The 22425-nt window shown below is 41.2% G+C and overlaps 1 protein-coding gene across 1 annotated transcript; it reads right to left on the reverse strand.

Annotated features, from left to right (window-relative positions):
• Window positions 1-8195: 8195 nt before the first annotated feature.
• On the reverse strand, window positions 8196-14108 carry LOC311525779 (vomeronasal type-2 receptor 1-like; the record flags this gene model as incomplete). Its single annotated transcript, XM_084638118.1, has 4 exons — window positions 8196-9215; window positions 11523-11713; window positions 12462-12489; window positions 13365-14108. The coding sequence occupies 4 exons, from the start codon at window positions 14106-14108 to the stop codon at window positions 8262-8264; spliced, it is 1917 nt and encodes a 638-aa protein (XP_084494244.1). The 3' UTR covers window positions 8196-8261.
• Between the last annotated feature and the right edge of the window lie 8317 nt (window positions 14109-22425).

A 22425-nucleotide genomic window follows, 5' to 3' on the forward strand; every position in this document is an offset into this window, starting at 1 on the left:
AAGCTTGACCCCCTTTTGAATCAGTTTTGCATTTGTTTAGTGAGTCAGTTTGACTGGCCCTATTTTCTAAGTGCAAATCTTTCAGCTGCTTCTATTGCTGCTGCTAGTTCTACTACAGGTTGAAACGCTCTAATCCGGCACTCCCTGATCCAGCAACATCCATGGATCGGCATAAGCGCCGATTCAGTGGATGCTCTGGGGCTGGAGCACCCACAGGGAAAAATGAGCATCCACCAGCGCCAAGCTGCCCCCTCCCACTGCACCTCTCGTGCGCCGGCAGCCCCATGCTTACCAACTCCTCCTCTTCCCTCCTAGAGCTTCCAAAGCGCCGCGAACCGCTGATTCGTGGCATTCAAGCTCCAGGAGGGATGGGGAGGACCTGGGGTCAGCAGCTGGGACCAGCATCAGAGCCTCCAGGCAGAGGGCCAGCAGCCAGGACCGCAAGGCCCACACTGGGCACAAAATCTGGGGGTGCTGCAGCACCCCCCACACTCCTACTTACTGCACCTGTGGAGACCCACAGGCACTATGCATTGACCTCCTGTGGTTCAGCATGGGTCAGGTCCTGAGGGTGCCAGACTAGAGAGGTTCAACCTGTTCTTTGGGTCAAGTTAAGTTCCCTTCTGCCAGCAACCATCTCTGCATTCTCTCATTAATAACACAAACTAATCTGTCCCACAGTACATCTGCTAGGATGTTTCCAAATGAGCAATAGTCAGTCAGTCTTTTAGCTTGGCAACATACAGAGCTACAGTTTCACCTTGCCTTCTCATCCAACCATGAGACTTTACATGCTGTATTGTACTGTTTCGCTCTGGTGTGTAGTGCTCTGTCAGATATTTTGCAAGTCTTCTAAACCTTTATCTTCTAGTTTCTGAGTTTGTAACCAACTTCTAAAGACTTTAGGTTTTACTGCTACAGCTGCAGAGGAATATTGATTTGTACATGCCCATCACCATTGCTCCTAGGAAGGGAAGGAGAGGAGGGAGTGGAGCTGTCCTGAGCAGCTGGGCTCTTTAGCTTTGGGTTGCTGTGAGGAGGAGGAAAGAGCTCTGCTCTCAGCAGCACTGGGTGCTTATTCTGCCCCAGGAGGTAGGTGGGGGAAGGAGGCAGACAGCCTATGCAAGGCTCAAATTCATTAGGGGGTTGGTGTTTCTCACCTCATGAGCCTGGCTCCAGCCACAGCCAAAATCATGTCACTCAAAAAAGTCAACCCCATAGAGAATAATCTACAAATTGAATTTTGCACAAGGCTCCCACTGACACCATTAGGAGCCCCCCTGTAGATTAAAAAGGAGTACAAATAGAAGAGTGGACTCACCAAAGGCACCTCCCCTCATGGCCAGAGATCTCCTCTTTCAGCCTTGTGGTGATTGGTCTCATTTCATAATTCAGCCCCCTAGCCAGGTTACTTTAAAATTTCTCCCCTTCCAGGCTAACAGAGTTCAGCAAACAAGAGTTCAGTGTCCTTACAAGAGATTTTCTGGCTTTGGGCCCTGTGGTCCTTACGCCATCTCACCTCAAGACTTTCAAAAATCCTTATCACTTTATATCAGGGGCTTCACACCATATTCCCTGGTAGCTGGCAGGGGAACCCAAGCCCACCCTCTTTTCTAGGCTCCACCATAGAGACCCTGTAGTGAGCAAGTAAAGTCTGTCTAGTCAGACTCCCCTTCCCCCACAACCCCTTCCTAGCCCTACTGTGTAGCTGTATTCTTCCCAGGCTCTATAGACTCAAGATTCACCCTTCTTTTTGGGCTAGGCTCAGAGGACTTACACCATATCCTCCAACAAATCCTAACTGTAGTTGATGCAAATTTTTACCTTCTAGCCTTCTCAGGCTTGAGCTTTTGTTTTTCAAGTTCCTTCTACTTTATTTCTCTGCTGACTACCTGCCAGGACTCTCTTCCCAGAAGTCCAGATCCTGCTCTTTTATCAGGGCTTACCACTAGAGCATACCCCTGCCCCCTTTAGTAGCAGCTGTATATCTCAGCTGACCCTGCACCAGACCTTCTTCACAACAGGTCCTAAGGTATAATCTCCATTCCATTATAGAGCCACCCAGCTCCTCTCCAGCTGAGTCTCATCCTAAATAGGTCCTGGCCCATCCTGCATTTGCAACCAGGTGCACTAACTGAGGTCACAGTGCCCCTTAAACCTTTCAGTGCCAGTATGGTGTTTACACCACTTCACAGTATGTAATCCCAAAGACCACTGACCATAATTAAAAATGAAATTTTTCCCTCTCCACAGATTAAGTCTGACACAAAAGTGTTTTCCAAAAAAATACCTGTATTAATGATCCATTTGCCAGCTACAGGGCAATGGAAAATAAAAGTGCACACTTTGGTTACTGTCATGACATATCTCATGTAGATAGTTTTCTGTGCACTACAGTATGCAGTAAATAATACTGTCAGCAAATTAACCCACTGATGGTCCGTGGAATCTGAACAGCAAAGGAAGATCATTAGAACCAATCTGCTGATAATTACAGCCATTTACTATTTGCTGCACTGTTATCTTGTTGCTCCAGTTAGATTTATTACATTTGATGGAAAGACCAGTGTAATTAAGAGTGACGGACTGCAAAAAGGGCCTTATTTCTTCACCAAACAAAGTTGCAGAACTTGTGTGTTACAATATGTGCAATAAATCCTGAAGATTGTACCCTGAAAAATTCTCTGTTCTTTGCTTTCATCATTTTGTAGGGTATAATGAAGTTGGTCAACTTTGTATGTACATAATAATCTTCAGCTGCAGTGGAAATCAGTTGTCTGTTGAATAACTTGAGCATTTACTTGTATCTCCTCCATACAGTTTCTAGTAAAAAAGCCTCTGGGTCAAATACTGCCCACTCCAAATACCTGTCAAAGAAGAATCCTTGAGGGTTTTAATTAGCATATTTCTTTTCCTTGCTGATCCTTCAGTAGAAAATGCTGAAGGATGGCTATATCCAGTGATCATCAGCAACTGTGTGGCAATTATGGGGGAGATTATCAAAGACACAAAGAGCAGTTAGGATATGCCTTCCTGAATGATCTTTGCTGAAATACATAGTCTCCTCTTTGCAAGGTCTTTTTAAGAACTCAGGAGATAAATGTCATAATGAGAACATTGAGTGGATGTCTGTGGAGTTAGAACTACTCTGTGATTGCCTAATATAACAAGTCTTGTATTGAAATATTGAACCTCAGTGTAAACTTGGAATGTCACTGAACCATTCTGGTGTATGTGCCCTGAGAATACTCACAGCAACAGATTACCACACCAAAGTCTGCTGTCAGTTGCCAAGATTCCACTGAGACTCGGGGACAAGTGTTAGATTTCTGGGTGTATTGAAACAGAACTCTGCACCTGGAAACTATATAGTGTGTCAAAAGTGTCATTAAGCTTCTTCACAATATACAGTACATAGAGTTGAAATAGATATTATGCAATAGGCTCTGCTAAATGTAAACCTGAAGCTGCAGTTTTGGTTACTGCCAGGCTTAATTTTCTACATGAAAACAAACTTTATTTCTTTTTAGCTTTCCCTTTTTAAGGCAGTAAAATGGGTAGATTTCAAAACTTTATGGTGAAGTTTTCAAATGTATGCACATATATTGCACCTATATTCACTGCACACACAAAAATACACATGCAACATATATCTGTGCATGCATTATGCAGGTGAAATTGTAGCTTTGTCTCCCTGATTGCTAGTTGAATCTAAGACAGGTACTTCACAGTACCCCCTAACAATCTCTCTCCCAATAAATACCACAAGTGGAAGCTGAAGTCATCAAACTTTATTGTTCTTGAAGGGTTTTTTTTTTGTTTTTTGTATTTTTGATGCACAGGAGCAATCCTCACACACAACTATATTGTCCATTAAACAAAAGTTTGTGAAGATGGAACATTTTTTGTCACACAGGTGTCCCTCATGTGAAGTCCAGCTAACCTCCCTTTCCCAATAACAGCTGCATGTCTCCACCTGCAACAAGCCCATAGCTAGCCACTTCTCTGGGATGTTCTTTGTGGAAGTTAGAGTTCAAACAACTCTAATCTTCAAGAAAATCTGCAGGGTTTTCTCCACTTCTCACTTTTGCAAATCAAACAGCAGAGTTCATCTTGTAACCAAATCCCACCTGGGTTCACACAGCTCTGCCTGTCTTCTCAAACAGCGCAACCAAATCAAAGCCGAATCTGATGTCACGTTGTGGGGGTGAATGATTCAGTCAATGATTAAAGATACTGAAGTCACTGGGGGAGGCCATGATAAAAAAATATCATCCACAGAATAAACTGTGATAGCCACACTGACTATGCATAGTCCATTCTAGTAGTGGGTATAGAGGTGTCAAAAGCTGCACAAGAGTCTGACACAGACGTTTGACATGGTTTATCGGTCTATCAGCAATGCATAAACAAAATCAACAGAATCTTAATGCACAGGATATGATGCTGACTTGTTATGGCTTATTTATTTCCATTGAGGTATCTTGGCCACAGTGGTATGATATGCAAGTAGCCTGGGTTCATCAGGTGAAATGATACTGTATATCATAGGCATTATTAAATCATTGGTGATACTATCTCTAAATATGAGAAATTTCATATTATTTGGTATCACCATGTTTGTATTTAATTTATCACTAACGCATTGAGGGCACAACCTTGTATCCATTACTAATATGTTGAGGTCACTAGAAGTTAACTGGAGTCCAAAACTGAGAACATAAGTTGACCTTAACTCTTCCCCATATTATGTTCCTTGTCGCTTTCACTGAAATAAAGTAGCAAAGTCTTTGTCTAAGGTTTAGGATGAGGTCACATTTTCAGTAAGGTAGCAAAGAATCTAATGGTTATGATCTGGTTGCATTGATTGACTATATTTTCAGGGCTCATAAATAATAACTGTTTAAAATTATTTCTTTTTTATTAAGGGAAAATGTGAATAACATAGTTTTTGTAAAAAATGTATTGGTCTTTCCCAGAGACATAGCCTTATGTATTGTCAGGAGGAGGCTGTCTGGCTGGTACCTATATTCCTAAGAAAAAGGGAAGGCCCAAAAGCTATGTTTTTACAATATTTGTGACTGGGGCGGGGGAGGGGAATTGGTCTTCATTGTGTTGGCTAGATGGCTTTGCAAGCTCTCGGAATAGAACTGTGTGTCTGTGTTTTCAGAAAACAGCAAATACCACAGCACTGCAGGTGACACCACAGCACAGTCTAATGGGCATAGAGGTGATTTTAATTCCTCACATCTTCCACAGTTCACTGAGATTATTTTACAAAAGGACAACACGTAACCTGAAAGGAAAGGACGGAGGAAGCCTAAACCTGTTTTCCTGTGGTGAAAGGCAGGCATGTTTTTAGCACATAATCACATGGTTATAATCGCAAAGTACAATAATAGATACATGACAAAAGGAATATTTTAGAGTAAATTGCTCAAATACTAAGATAATGGGCACAGTATAAAAAGCTAGATAGATTAGCAGACAGATTAGGCTAATAGTAGTTCTGTTTATTGGCTGGGCGTATTGGGAACAGGTTTTATTTCAAGCTACCTTCACAAGTTGCACAGATTCCAAAGTCACATATCCTGTATCTGGAGGTATAATTGCTATTTAGGAACTCTTTTCTTTATTGCTGAAAAAATTAAAAATATATACACTAACTGACATTTTGATATGACACACTAGAAAACACTGCATGCATTTCCATGCTGTTTTAACAAGTGCTAAACCCAGAACTGGAAATATATGTACATGGAGAAGTTTAAAAACAGTGCAAGTCTTGAGGTTTATGCTCCATTAGAAACGCAGCAAAGTTCAATATTTGTCCAAGCAACTAGGAAGACAAAAATCAACTACAAAAGAAATATTACCTTAAAACTTCTACAAAAAAACTTACAAATCACAAAGTGCAATACATAACTATAGATTATGTTTATTATAAAATACTACAAGTGTGCATTTTATGCAGATAGTTAAAATGGTATTATACAAGTTTGCCTGATATGTTTAATTTTTTTAATTAAAATTTATTTTCTGTTGTTATTCTAAAGCAATCTCATATCACAATTACAAACTGTTGCTTTATGTATACACAAACTAAAAGCATATACAAAGGTGTGGTATGATCAGGGCCTCTGAATTCTGTGACATTGTGGTGCAGTGGACTGATAATTCAGGGGCAGCTTCATTTAAATTTTAAAAATGAGTTTTTTAAACTATTAAAGATTAACTAGATGAAATCAATTAATACAGAAGAATGTGCCCATGTTTTTAGTGTGCTGCAGGTTGTTATACTGACAATGCATTACTTCCCCATAGATGTTTGCAGCGGGAAACCGGACATTTGGCTGCTGGGCAGGAGACAAGTGGGTTTTCTGCCATCCGTGAAGGCATCCATGAAGGCATGGAGCAGTTTGGGATTGATTCTGGACTGTTCCACAGTTTCGTAAGTACCACCCCAAAATGTGCACACCAGGAAAATGACAAGTTTCAGGCTAGGATTCCCCTCTTCCCAATAATAGGCCAACATTTCTCTGCTTTCCTCTTCTGACCTTCTGTAATGAGGCCTACCCAACCTGCCAACCCCAACCTGCTCCCTATCCTAACTTTTCAGTGGGAGTGGCACATCCTCTTCCCCAGTAAGGTATCAAAAATCTGCGAGTTAGTGGAAATATCAGGGAGTTAGTAGATTTCTCTCCCCAGCCAATATGAGCAGGACTGGAAAAGCTCCATTGGTCCCATGGCTACTATTTTACTAGTAGCCCTTTAATTCTCTGGCAACTGAGACACAGATCTGCTGGGAAACACAAAGTTGTGTGGAAGGAATCACCATCCCTTCTCCTGTCCCGAAAATTAAATGAGATGGAAAACAAACCCTACATGGCTAGGAAAAGCAAGATTAAGGAAAAGTGCAAATCCCCTGAATACATCAGAGGAACAGAAGGCCACTGGGCTTCTAATGCTGGAAGACAACTAAAGGAAAGAGAGGAGCCTACAGCCTGATAGGGGAAGGGAAGTAATGTTGGAAGGGGAATCCAAGTGAGTTTTGTTAGTTTCTAAATTGAACTGATAAAGTTCAGCATGTTTGCACAGATTTATCTGACCCTTTGGTAAATTTTTTAAATGAAGCCAAAATTTAAGATCAATGCTGATTGTCCCAAACCTGTGTAAACCAAACCTATAGGTAGGATTGCCAGGTTTCTGGTTTTCGACCGGAAAACCTGGTCAAAAAGGGATGTTGGCGGCTCTGGTGACTGGGCCGATAAAAGTCCGGTTGGTGCGGGGCTGGCAGTACCCTACCCAGCTCTGTGTGGCTCCCAGGAAGTAGCCGGCATGTCCCTCCAGCTCCTCGGCATAAGGGTGGCCATGGGGGCTCTGCGCACTGCTCCCACCCCGAGCGCTGGCTCCGAAGCTCCCATTGGCGAGGAACCATGGTCAATGGGAGCCGTAGGGGGGGCGCCTGTGGGGTGGGGGCAGTGCATGGAGCTGAAGAGACATGTCGCCACTTCCTGGGAGCCACCTGAGTCTGCACCCTGAACACCCTCCCACGCCCCAACCTCCGACCCCAGCCCTAAGCCCCCTCCTGCACTCCGAACCCCTTGTCCCCTGTCCGGAGTCCCCTCCTGCACCCCAAACCCCTCACCCCCAGCCCGACCCCAGAGCCCTTACCCCCAGCCAGAGCCCTCACCCACCCCGCACCCCAACCCCCTGCCCCAACCTGGTGAAAATGAGTGAGTGAGCGAGGGTGGGGAAGAGCGAGCAACAGAGGGAGGTGGGGTGGAGTGAGCAGTTGCAGGGCTTTGGAGAAGGGGCGGGGCAATGGTGTTTGGTTTTCTGCAATTAGGAAGTTGGCAACCATACCTAAAGGCAAAGTTTGCTGAAATACATAATCAGAGCGAGTAGGTTTCACACAGCCCTAAAGACAAGCATTTAATATCCCACAAGAACATATCTTCTCTCATTCCATCTCTCTCACCCCACACAAACCCCTATTTATTTAGCAGAAAAGCAAAAATCCAACCATAAAAGCTCCCCAGTAATGACCTGCATTATTTTCTCAGCACATATAATATGGTGAGAATTTGTTTGTGTCATCTTTGCAATGTCCCCCGAGAACCAGAATCCATAACTTCCACTGGAAATAATGGCAATCTGATGATACATGAGAATCTACTGGAGTTGTCTGTCAATACTGAGGAAGATAAAACACATCATCACTGTAAATGCTGAAGAGCAAGAACTAAAAATACCTACTACTACTCATCAAGTACCATTGTGGAGAGGGTACTGTTGCTAATCTCCCTGGTGTATGAGGCTGAGGTGGGTGGTGCACTCTTGTCATTAGTAGTAGCTTTGCCCGAGATTATTTCTTCTGTATTCCTTTCTGGCTTCAATAAAATAATGTAACATTTTGGCAGAAATATGCAACCAAGCAAACCAAAGCTTGATGCCAAAATTGCAAATATCTCAACAGCTACTTTGAATTTCCCTCTTGTGCTTAAATAGGCGGGAACAAAAGAAATCCAGAAGAATACCAGCATCCCAAAAGTGATAAATTTAGCTTCATTGAAATTATCTGGTAACTTGTGAGCTATGAAGGCAGTGATGAAGCATAATACAGTAAAAAATACATCAAACCCAAACAAAGTACATAAAAATTCTATGGAGCCTTGATTACACTCAAGAATTATCGTTACATTTTGGAATTCCATATTTTTGCACACATATGGAGGTATACATGTGAGATAGGCCGTGCAAACACACACTTCAATTACCACAGAGATTAGCACAAGAAGTTTTTGATGAAGAGATTGCATGGATAGATGGTCATGCTTCTCCGCAGCCTTCAACTTGCTGCGTCTATACATTAACAGGAGTGCAACAGTTTTTCCCAGTATACAGGACAAGAAAAGAGAAAACCCCAAGGCAAGAGTCACTTGGCGGATCTGACACGACCATCCTTCTGGTTTACCAACAAAGAGGAAGGAAGTTAACAAAGTAATGACAAGAGATAGCTGAATGAGAAAGCTCAGCTCTCGGTCATTGGCTTTCACAAGAGCAGTGTCCCTATGCATCCTATAAACAATGGTCACAGAAAGGACAATACAAGCTCCAAATAGATAGAGATCTACCAGTGTGGTCCCTAAAGCTTCATCATAAGCCAGAAACTCCACCTCCGTTAGCACACATTCATTCTTGAGTGTACTGGACTAGTGATCATCAGGACATGGAAAGCATTCTCTTGCATCTGTTAAATACATAAAAGAGAATTTTAAATTGATTTAGGCATGGACTGTTAAATGTATCTGTTTGAAAAAGACTCTCATTACCAAGTTTGCTACAGATGTGTGTTTTCCTGGCCGGGGGAGATACAAAATAAAGCTTTTTCCAGTCCAGTGAACCACTAAGAAGTTTGACCAGATGGATTCTGCCTGCTAATGGAATCTCACCCCACTTACGTAGGATAGCTGCTGGGGATAAAATTTAGCCAATGCATTTAATTAATTGAAAATAGCAGGTATAAGGCATGCTATGTCATTTGAATAGCATTCTTCAAGTTGACATATTCCTAATAGTTGAAGAATTATAGAGGGTTCAGAGAAGTGCCATGAGACTGATAAAATGATTGGTAAACATACTTTATAGTGAAAGACTCAAAAAGCTCAATCTCTTTAGCTACCCAAAGAGAAGGTTACAGTGACTTGATCACACTCTAAGTACCTATATGGGGAACAGAAATTTGGTAACGGTGGGCTCTTCAGTCTATATAACAAGATATAACAAGATCCGATGGCTCGAAGTTGAAGCTAGAGAATTTCAGACTCAAAATAGGGTGCAAATTTTTAACAGTGAAGATAATTAACCATTGGAACAACTTACCAAGGGTTGTGGTAGATTCTCCATCACTGGCCATTTTAAAATCAGACTGGATGCTTTTCTAAAAGATTACTCTAATTCAACCAGGAATTAATTCAGAAGTCCTGTGGCCTAGGAGATCAGATTAGATGATCAAAATGGTCACGTCTGGCTCTGTAATCTATGAATTAACAGCTGGTATTTAAAATAGAGCTGCCTGGGAAACTGAATTTCAGTTTTGTGAAAAATTTTGAGTTTTCAGAAATATTTTCATGCTGAATTGGAGTGTTTAGGTATAAGTACCTCAATACAATGGTGAAAGGTGTTCTAGAAATACCATAGACAGAGAGAGATTTTATGAAGCCCTGAGTTTGCCGGTTACAAAAATTCTACTGTATCTGAAAGAGAACTATGGTAACTCTAATTTTATCTCATATAGATCTGAGTGATCCAGGCCTTTACTATTATATTATCCAGATGAAATCAGTGATCTGTCTATCCCTATGTATTCTTACAGGATGCTTTTGTGCTGTCCCTGTTTCATTACTTATCTCTCCATCTGCCCATGGAATACAGACAAAACAGCAGGCAGGCACCCCATGTCAGATCCCCTTTCTAGTACCAGGTTAGCAGTTTTCAGTACACACACAACGGGGAGGCTAAAAAGAACAGAATACAATGTCAAATCTATTTCTTCTACAGATAAATGTATTAGGTATATAAATATGTAGCTAAAATGGATCATTCCCAATGTGCAAGTCTGGGCTCCCAAAAAAGTTCATTTATTACAGTCTACACTGGAACCTTGTCATCTTTTCTCCATCCCTAAAACTTAAGAGCTCAGCTTTGTGCTCCAGATCAAATGTATTTTTGTTATTTTTCCACCAGATGTGCTGGCCAGACTAAACTACAGCAGTGTGTATTAAATAATTAATGTGCTGCTGGAACATTAAAAATGCAAAAAAAAAAAAAAATTATCCATTACGGAGAAAGGAAGCAAATGTCACCCAAAGGGTAAAATAATACATTTTTATAAAGAAGAAACAGGTCGTATTTTAAATGAAAATAATATCCTGTACAGTAAGTTCTACAGCTCTGTACACAATCAGACAGGCTGGTTTCTAGAAATAAGGTTGATTTCTAAACAAAGATATAATGTATGCATTTGGACAAACAGATATATTTGTGTATTAAATATGTGACATCAAACACGTTGAAAAATGTTCAAAAAAGCTTTCTAGGGGGCCAAAACCTGCAGTCCTTACTCAGGCAACACTTCCACTAAGTCAGTGAGTAAGGACTTCATGATAGGGCCAACACAAAGTAGTCATAGGCTAGTTTGCACTGTCTTTTATTAATCATTATTATTATTATGTATTTCTATCGCGGAAGTGCCTACTGACCATAATTAGGGATAAGAGCCCCATTTGTACCTATACTCTGTGCACACAAAACAAATTACAGTCCCTGCCACAGAGATTTTACAGTCTAGTATTTTGACTTTACACAGCAATTAAATAAACAGACAAACAGAGGTAGGGAAATGACTAGGAGGTGGGATAATAGCAGGCAAAGTAACAGTAAAAAAAATTAGTTTGCATAACACCAGTCTCAGCAGTCACAGAGGTATGTTAAGAAGAAAAGATGCAAAGATTACTAACTTTTAATATTGGAGTGTTCCAGAATATGGAGTCGTTATTATATATCTTCATCTCGTGCCCATCTTTTATATCATTATAGATTCCAATCTTCACAAAGGAGATTTCTCCAGTCCCATTCAACTGCCAGTTTATAATGTCATATGTCACATACACATCTCCATTGTCATCTATCTTTACTGCTACTCTGAAACCTGTCAAAGGTTGTAAATTTAACATTCTTCAGATAGTACATTAACTATAAAATGGGGAAAAAGTGACTGTCAAATTAATTTACAGAGTTATGTATACTGGTTACATAGTTGGGAAGGATCTGAAGTAGGACATGGACCTGTCATGTCTAGAATTGCCTCAAAGACTTTAAAAACTTAAAATATCATAAGTTTTAAAATATATGTACATATAATCTTATGCCAGAGAAGTGGTCAAGTAATCCCTCCCATGGGAAGAAAAGCATGACTAATGAAAAATCCCCTTCTGTGTCCCCAAAAGGATGGGCTGCTTGCTGCTTATTACGCTACCAAACTCCTTTTAACTCATTAAATTCTACGTAGTAAAACTTCTGTGTACTTCTGCTCATCTCCATTAATACTACTTGATGTGACCACCTCAGATGGAAGTTCATTTCACTTACAGCATTCACCACTCTCTGAGTAAAATAATGGCGTCTTAAGTTCATCTGACATGTATTGGGGCAGATCCTCATCTAGTGTAAATTATCCTAAACCCATTAATTTAAATGGGCCTGTGACAAATTTACATAGCTAAGGATCTGCTTCATTCCCTCTGAATGTGAACGTGTACCTTCTATATCTGTTGTGTCCAAGTGGTAACATTGTGCCATTTTCTGCCACCCTTACTCACGCTGGGTAGAACCTTACTCCTCAAGTAGTCCCCATGAAATCAGTGTAAGAGTGTCAGACTCTGGCCTAGGGCAGTTACCTCTCACATCATTTACAAAACCCCAGAACTTGAAAGCAAGGAAAAGACATCACAAAATGTGCACGGACAACATAATAAACACAGTCTCAGCTAACAATGACCTATGTTCAAAGGAGCTGATTCTGATTTCATACCAGCATAACTCCACTCTGTTATCTACTTACAGCCTATCATGCTCACCAATATTGTCTCATCGTTTCCTTGTACTCCCCTATCGGTCTGTCTGTATCCATTGATCTTTTGTCTGACCCCTGATTGTAAGCTCTTTAGGGAAGGGACTATCTTTTTTTTCTGTGTTTGTACAGCACCTTGCACAATGGGATCCTGGTCCATGACTGGGGCTTCTAGTTCTATGGTGATACAAATAATAATACCTGAGCACCTCACATCATCCCTGTGGGATAGGGAAGTGTTATTATTAACTCATATAGGTGACTGACTAGCCCAAGGTCACACAGGAAGTCTGTGGCTGGGCAAGGAACTGAAGCCAGGTCTCCTGACTCTTAGGGTAGAGGCCCTAACCACAATACCATCCTACCACCTGGTTTACACAGGTGTAAGCAAAATCTGAATCAGGCTCATTTAGTGAAAATCATAACTCATCACTTGGTTTCAGCATATATTTCAAATTTACCTGTTCCTCATTTTATTATTTAATTTTTCTGCTATTAATATTGAATTTGTTTTCTTTACAGATACACTTTTAAAAATTAAAAGAAAGTTAAACGCAATTGCAGACACCACATTGAAGTTCTTTATTTAATTCATTATGTAAAATTATGATAGGGAAAAGCAATGCTTACCTGCCAGGGCTCAAAATCATATATAACTGCACAGGACTTTTTTTGGAAATGGTCCGTTTCCTTCTACTCAGGTGTCTAAATTGTTAAGGGCATGGGCCACAGTGAACGCAGCATTATAGACATTATATGTTATTCTGAGCTCTGAAACATCCAGGTAGGTATTTTTTATGTCCTCCAGTTTCTCCTTTCCAGTACAGAGCTGATCAGAAACAGGATGTACTCCTCTCTCTCGACCTGTTACATTTATTCTAAAATCTGTATTATAAGGTACGCTGCTGTTAGGCCAAGTGCAATTGAAAACAGTCTGCCAGAACTCAATAGTCAAATCATCACTAGCATCATTATCTGGATGCACATCAAGCTGAAAGTCTTTTAATCCTGGTATCTCACCTCGCCATACTCCAAAATCAATGGTTCTACCCAGGAATGAAAAATATTCAGGTTTAGCAATTAGTGCTGATGTAACCCAGGCCTCACTTGCAATCCAGGTTTTGCCAGTAATGTTACTGTGTGCAATTTCATCCATTAAGGGACTGAGGTCAATATCAGAGGAACACACTACAATGATATTTGCTGTGGATTTTTTTATAGCTTCCACAACTGCTAGTATTTTTCTCCTGGAATATATTTTTGGAATGGTCTCAGAGAAAGCAATGCAGATTCCAGATTTCTCTACATTTTGTTTAAAATACTTTATTCCGTATTTTCCATAGTCATCATCTGCTGCTATTGTTCCTATCCATACCCAACCAAACTGTCGAACAAGTTCTGCCATAGCCAGTGACTGATGGTTATCATTCCGTATAGTGCACAGAAAGGAAGGGAACTGAGCAGGAGGACGCATAACCAACCTACAAAAAAAAAGTATTGAGGCAAGGATTACTGGCCCAGTTGCTGCTTTGTTTTTCACTTTCTTTTATTTAGCGACCTTTGGTATTTATAGGGCAATGTTCACCATAGCCAGGGCCCAGTGTATAATGTGACTATGCAGCCTCATAAACTGCTGCATCATTAGAGATTATTTCTATGTTGCTGTGTATGTGTATTCCAGAACCTAAATTTTCATTTCAAATAAAACTAAATAACAAGCCTTTATGGTTATGGTGAAAATTTTCAAAAGGTAAACCAAGTGTAAACCAATGCAATACAGACAGTTTGAAACAATAGTGCTGAGAGAAGTGTGAATGCTCCTAGTCCTGGGTGTGCACTCTGAAGCCTAGCAATGACAATGTAATTATCAGGAGCCGGGGTCACCAGCATTCAGAGGAGCCTTGATCACACCACTCTTTGCCCAGCCATGGTCCCTGCACTGTCTGCTGGGAAGGAAACAGTGTATGAACTACTGGGTGACTATGAGCCAGCCAAGGATTCGCCTAGACAGCAGTGGTCCTCCAGTAGCCAGTTACACCTGTTTTGTAGCAAGTAAAATGGTGAAAAGTTCTTACAATGTGTCAGACCACTGAAAGTGAAGACCATTCAAGGTATTGACTGGCCACTTCACCTTGAATGGTGTCTTAACTCAGAGAGACAAGTTGGGTGAGGAAATAACTTCTCTATTGGACCAACTTCCGTTGGTGAAGGAGACAAGCTTGTGAGCTCACGCAGAGCTCTTCTTCAGGTCTGGGAAATTCCACCTTGTGTTTAACTGTGGCACTCTGAGCACCTTTCTCAGGCCTGAAGAAGAGCCCTATGTAGCTTGAAAGCTTGTCTCATTTATCACCAGAAGTTGGTCCAATAACAGATATTACCTCACCCACTTTGTCTCTCAAATATTGGTATATTGCTCATTATATTTAGATTTTAAACAAATACCACCTTCAGTTACCTCAGGGAAATAATAGAGCCCTACGATTCTTGAAGAAGCAACAGTCAATGTTGATCCACTGGCTCCAATGACTGCTACGAGAGGTGCACCAGCACTGCATCTGAAGTTGGGCATTGTTTCATTTTGTCCAGTCAGGTATGCCAAAGTCTCTTCAACAGTTTTGGATGTTGTAAAGCAGGTATCATAGATGTGATAACCCAGTGTTATATTTGGTAGAATATCTAGCCTATTGTTAACCTCCTGGATGTCATGTATCATGGCTCTGGCCCAACGGAAACCTCGGAAGTTAAACCTGCAGAGACAAAGTACTTGTCAGTGTTGAACACATTTGCCAAAAGCACTTCCACACAAAACACACTTCTTGTGTCTTTCCTAAAAGCAAAGCAACACATTTTCTGAGTGCATGGTTTTCCCTGAAAATTAATGGGTTTTGTTGCAATCTGATCCTGTAAAAGTTGATCTGATTGGAGAGTGTTCAGAAACTTCCTAGAAGGTACTCAGCACCTCCCAGGATCAGCTCCAAAATGAACAGTAACTGAATTATCCTGGAGGGTCTAACCCTGCAGCCCTTACTCATATGAGTAGTCTCATTATCTTGGTTATCCTATTGAAATCACTGACCATTCAGCTGAGTAATGACTACAGGATCAGGTCCTTATTTTGTAGTCACTCCATCATCCTCAGAGCCAAACTGACTGAGAACCAGCCACTTTTTTCTGATAAGTCATTTTCCAGTGACACTTTGTTCTCACCTACATCATCTTATATTAAGAATAGCTCGATAAAAGCCTTTCATTAGCATCAGACCAGCAGTGAAGTTCCTCCCAAGAATCCCAGTAGATGATTTCTTTCAAGTAGAGAAACATAGGAGGTCGCAAGCAAAGTTGACATTGCCTTTATTCTTCATTGCTACCTCCCATGGACATGTGCTTTTACCTACATCTCCTCAGTGCCTTAGCATGAGCTCTGTGCAAACTTATAAATTGTGAATTTTGTCTTTGTGGCTATTACTTTCAGCCTTTGAAATTATGATTTATTCATGAGATGGTCAAGTTCAGGATCCTGACACAAGGAAGAAAGGAGAGCAGGAGAATACGGACCCTGGACTTCAGAAGAGCAGACTTTGACTCCCTCAGGGAACTGAATGGCAGGATCCCCCAGGAGAACAACATGAGGGGAAAAAGAGTCCAGGAGAGCTGGCTGTATTTTAAAGAATCCTTATTGAGGTTGCAGAAACAAATAATCCCGATGTGTAGAAAGAATAGTAAATATGGCAGGCGACCAGCTTGGCTTAACAGTGAAATCCTTGCTGATCTTAAACACAAAAAATAAGCTTACAAGAAGTGGAAGATTGGACAAATGACCAGGGAGGAGTATAAAAATATTGCTCAGGCATGGAAGGCCAAATCACACTTGGAGTTGCAGCTAGCATGGGATGTTAAGAGTAACAAGAAGGGTTTCTACTGTTTTTTTAGCAACAAGAAGAAGGTCAAGGAAAGTGGGGGGCCCCTTACTGAATGGGGGAGGCATCCTAGTGACAGACGATGTGGAAAAAGCTGATGTACTCAATACTTTTTTTTTTGCTCTGTCTTCACGAACAAGGTCAGCTCCCAGACTACTGCACTGGGCAGCACGGTATGGGGAGAAGGTGACCAGCCCTCTGTGGAGAAAGAAGTGGTTCAGGACTATTTAGAAAAGCTGGACGAGCACAAGTCCATGGGGCCGGATGCACTTCATCCAAGGGTGCTAAAGGAGTTGGCGGATGTGATTGCAGAGCCATTGGCCATTATCTTTGAAAATTCATGGCGATCGAGGGAGGTCCCGAATGACTGGAAAAAGACTAATGTAGTGCCCATCTTTTAAAAAGGGAAGGAGGAGGATCTGGAGAACTACAGGCCAGTCAGCCTCACCTCAGTCCCTGGAAAAATCATGGAGCAGGTCCTCAAGGAATCAATTTTGAAGCACTTAGAGGAGAGGAAAGTGATCAGGAACAGTCAGCATGGATTCACCAAGGGCAAGTCATGCCTGACTAATCTAATTTTCTTCTATGATGAGATAACTGGTTCTGTGGATTAGGGGAAAGCACTGGACATGTTATTCCTTGACTTTAGCAAAGTTTTTGATACAGTCTCCCACAGTATTCTTGCCAGCAAGTTAAAGAAGTATAGGCTGGATGAATGGACTATAAGGAGGATAGAAAGCTGGCTAGATCATTGGGCTCAACGGATAGTGATCAATGGCTCCATGTCTAGTTGGCAGCCAGTATCAAGTGGAGTGCCCCACGGGTTGGTCCTGGGGCTGGTTTTGTTCAATATCTTCATTAATGATTTGGAGGATGGCGTGGATTGCACCCTCAGCAAGATTGCAGATGACACTAATCTGGGAAGAGTCGTAGATACACTGGAGGGTAGGGATAACATACAGAGGGCCCTAGACAAATTAGAGGATTGGGCCAAAAGAAATCTAATGAGGTTCAACAAGGACAAGTGCAGAGTCCTCCACTTAAGACAGAAGAATCCCATACATTGCTACAGACTAGGGACCGAGCGGCTAGGCAGCAGTTCTGCAGAAAAGGACCTAGGGGTTACAGTGGACAAGAAGCTGGATATGAGTCAACAGTGTGCCCTTGTTGCCAAGAAGGCTAACGGCATTTTGGGCTGTATAAGTAGGAGCATTGCCAGCAGATCAAGGGACATGACCATTCCCCTCTATTCGACATTGGTGAGGCCTCATCAGGAGTACTGTGTCCAGTTTTGGGGCCCACACTACAAGAAGGATTTGGAAAAATTGGAAAGAGTGCAGTGGAAGGCAACAAAAATTATTAGTGGGCTGGAGCACATGACTTATGAGGAGAGGCTGAGGGAACTGGGATTATTTAATCTGCAGAAGAGAAGAATGAGGAGGGATTTGATAGCTGTTTTCAACTACCTGAAAGGGGGTTCCAAAGAGGATGGATCTAGACTGTTCTCAGTGGTACAAGATGACAGAACAAGGAACAAAGGTCTCAACTTGCTGTGGGGGAAGTTTAGGTAGGATATTAGGAAACACTATTTCACTAGGAGGATGGTGAAGCACTGGAATGGGTTACCTTCCATAAAGGAGGTGGTGGAATCTCCATCCTTAGAGGTTTTTAAGGTCTGGCTTGACAAAGCCCTGGCTGGGATGATTTAGTTGGGGTTGGTCCTGCTTTGAGCAGGGGGTTGGACTAGATGACCTCCTGAGGTCCCTTCCAACCCTGATATTCTATGATTCTAACTGAGTGTAAATCCATGCTCCACTCAAAGCCCTACTGCTCTGCTTTGCCATCATTTGGGCAAACCCAGAGGGAAAATGCTTTCATTGTTTCATACTGCACCTTATGAGTCTTTCAAGACACCAAAACAAAAAGAAGCAATCACTGCTGTTGGTTGCATGAGAGTCAAAAGTTCTTTTCTTACATTGTAAATATTTTAATAAATAGTTTAAGGGGGGAGAGAGATCATAATTAGAAACAATTGTACTTGTCCGATTTCTATATACTACGTGATTCTGAGATTTAAAATGGACTTCTGCTCTCTCTACACTACCAGAGTGAATTTGCTACAAAGCTTTCATAAGGAAAATACTGACTCAGTGATGAGCTTGGAGATAATAAGCTACCAAATAATCCACTTCCATGTGACTCTTCTAAAGTGACTTTGATCTGTAAGGCAGTAAAAGAAAGTTTTGTTCCTGTTCTGGAGAAAGCTGATATGCTTACGTGTTGGCACAGTGGTGCCCAGGTACTACACAGACAAACACCCTCGAAGCTTTAATAACGATAATAATTTGTAAAAGTCCTGCCTATGGAAAGTAGTACCAAAATAGAGAAGCTGAAATGTTTCATTGCTGAGGTTTCAATATGAACCAATATACTTCTCCAATATCGCAACTAATTAATTAACTAAACATGCCCTTTCCCTCTGAGTTTTGTCTTGAGATTCAATAAGAAACTCAGAGGTTATGAAACCATGTACACCAATCCCCTGGAGATGTTCTGGGAAAGTCACATGAACTCAAACCGAGGAGTGTTTGCCTAGGCTTCAAGTCTTTCCTCTCCAAACCTTTAACAGTTCTAGGTGGAGCACCAGATGCTAGTCACATCCATGCAATCCATTCTAATGGAGTCACACTCCACACTGTGCCTGGAACTAGTATGCTGGGTTAAAACCTATACTAGATGTTGGTGCTTCCTGGGAAACTGAAAAAGAAGCCAGGATGTCACCAAGAAAACCTAGCAGAAGCACTCCAGCCCCTGCTGCTTTTATTGGACTGCAGGAAGCAGTAGCAGCAGCAGACCTGCTATTTGCAGACATGGCCACTATGTGCCCATGACTGGACAACAATCCTGAGGGGCCCACTGGTGATGGGATTTGTATTTCCAGGAAGGAAGGATCAATCGACCGATCCCAGGATAAATTTACACTCAAACAAAACTCCACTAACACAACAAATCACTATCAGAAAATATTTTATATATTTGCTTCTTAACCTGCTATCCCTTCCCACCTCCCAGTCTTGTGTCGAGCATAGCACAGCCAGACCAGAGACTGTGGCCCACGAATTTTATTCACTTGTCATAAATATGCAGTGCCTTTCCAGAGAATGAGGGCTGATCCTGCTAGGGGCTGAGTGCCTTCAACACTTTAAAAGATAAGGCCCTCAGCAGATTAGTCAGATTGCTGGAATTTTCTCTAAGCCTTTCCAACCAGGCTAGAATTAGAATGATTAGAAGCGGTCATCGTGAAACATGAAATCTGCTTAGTTTTAGCTTTCCTTGAAAACTCAAGCCACACTAGTTGGAAAATTTACAAAGATTTACAAATTTTTCTGACAGGCTCGGATTTGGGCATTTTTGTTCAAACCATTTTTTAGTGCAAACCAGTGCTTAATTTGTGCCAGGGCTTGCCAGGGCACCTTTAGGCTTGGCAGTTCATAGTCCCAGCACCTCTGGGCTTGCTGCATTAGTTATGAACTTTAAAAAATTGCTTTAGCCCCAGCACCTAATTGCTTGAGCTCCAGCACCTCCTTCATTACTGTCAAGGCTGATTCCCTACTCTTGCACTTCGAGTGCAGAAGGTGGAGGCCCGCAAGGATTTTAAAAATTAATACTGGCCACTCCAGGCTGGTATTAAACTCCCAAGGTCACAGCTTCTCTCTGACCTTGGTGAGATAGATGCTACCACCACCTAAGTGTAAGAAAAACCCTTTTTAGAGAACCCAGAAAGGCGCACTTGGGAATTCCTTCCTGTGGAGTACCCTCAAGCCCTTTCATTCCCCCCCTCCCCCGGGGAAAAGTGAGAAAGAAAAACAAAGGAAATCAGCTGTTGTCACCAACTAATTAAACCTCTTAGGACACCAAAAATCCAATCCTGTTCTTTAAAAAGGTAAATTTTTATTAAAAACAAAAAAGAAAGAAAATACATCTGGAACTTAGACTTTTGCTAGATTTAAAAAACCCAATTACAAAAATTAAGCATCAAGAACAGCTCTCTTGAGGTTCAGCTTAAAGGTTACAAGCAAAACAAAAGCATCTGGGGTTAGCACAGAGGAGTCCACAAGCCAGTGAGAAATAAAAGAAATAACCCTAATTGCATCTTTATAGACATTCCCCAATTTAATTACCTAATTGGGGTTTCAGATAAGTAGGGTTGAGGTATGATCTGATGCTTTTTCATACCTGGTTTTAAAGCTTTTTATAGCATAGCTCTAGCCCTGTCCTGCTCTGTCCACTCTCTGGAGAACAGCAAAGGGAAGTTTCCCCCCATTTTAAAAAGTTCTAGTCCTCCCATTAGCTCTTTTGGTCAGGTGCCCACTCCCTTTCTTTTACCTATGGGCTTTCTTTAACCTTTTACAGGTAAAGCAAGTAATGAATAGCTACAAACAGGGATTTTGTAGCTAACTGGTTGGATGGGTGTCCATACCCTCTACCCCCTTCATTTATCACAATTACAAATTAAGCACTGGTGCAAAACCTTGTTGATTGAAACAGGAGGAAACATGTCCAAAGACCCAGGCAAACTGGAGAATTTGCCAGAATGGAAAGTGAATTCTGATACTGAAAGCCTGAGTTTTTATATCAGTAGTTTTGTACAAAGAACTACATTCATTCAGTTAGGGAACAGAAACCTAACGCAAACATGTGTCCTCTGTGCTCAATACAGAGTCATCAACACAGGATACAAAATTCTAATGAAAATTTTAATGAAATGCTCAGATGTAATCTATAGACCTTATTCATGGTGGACAATTTCAAATAATAAATACACTTGATAAAAATGGCTGTTTACAGGCAATTCACACTGAAAAAGGGGTGAGACGCATCATGTAAACTATACACTATGTATTATTCACCCAGCTTTACTTGCAGCCGGACAATTTAGATTTTTTTTCTTTCTCAGAACAAACAACTCGTATACCAATCTTATTTTATATGATATGCTTCCTCTTCCTCAAAAGCAGCAATAGAAATCCCTGAGGAAACATAAATGGATCTATTGCTATTCCAATCTATGCTGTAGGTACTATAGAGAAGAAGAAAGCATAATTTCTGTTCTGTTTTGCATTCTGTGGGATGTGTGCACAATTGTTTTACAATACATTCAGAAATGTGATATCATTTCCAGCAATACTGCTTCTATTTTCTACTCAGCAATGCCAGAAGCCTTAACAAATACTTTATTGTGACAGTTACTGGGGCAAAACCCACGCGACTCACAATTAATTCTTTGGGAGTTGCTGGCACTCAGCATTTCTCAGGATTAGGATTTTTTATTTACCATTACAGAATAATAATTGAAACATTTTGCAACAAAGTAATCATAGTGGCAGGTTTACAGGGAATTACTCGCTAGCAAACTTTAACAAGTATAAAAATTACATATTGTTTAAAAGGACAATGCAATAAAATTAGTGGAACAAATGTTACTGGCATTTTTTCAGGCTTGAGGCTACAAGGATTCTTTTTTGGCCCATATTCTATTGTCACTTTTTGTGCAAAATTCCTGTTGACTTCAATGGAAGTTCTGTGCAAGAAACAAGGGTCTATATAGCCTCCAACCAGCATCCATTGAAGTCAGTGGGAAGAAGATTAGATCCTTGTTCTATATTCAAACAGTATGCAATATGGGTCTGATCCTGGAAAGATGCTGAGCACCTGCAATCCCCATTGACAGTGATGGAAACTTCAGGAACACAGCACCTGCCTGCATTGGACCCATGATCCTAGTAGTAGCGAAGTGTTCAATGCCATTTTTGTCCCCTTTCAGAATCAACTTTATTGGCTCCTAAGACATATAGAACAAAATATGATTAATAC

Source organism: Lepidochelys olivacea, assembly GCF_965140295.1.
Source record: "Lepidochelys olivacea isolate rLepOli2 genome assembly, chromosome: 9".
Taxonomy (NCBI): Eukaryota; Metazoa; Chordata; order Testudines; family Cheloniidae; genus Lepidochelys; species Lepidochelys olivacea.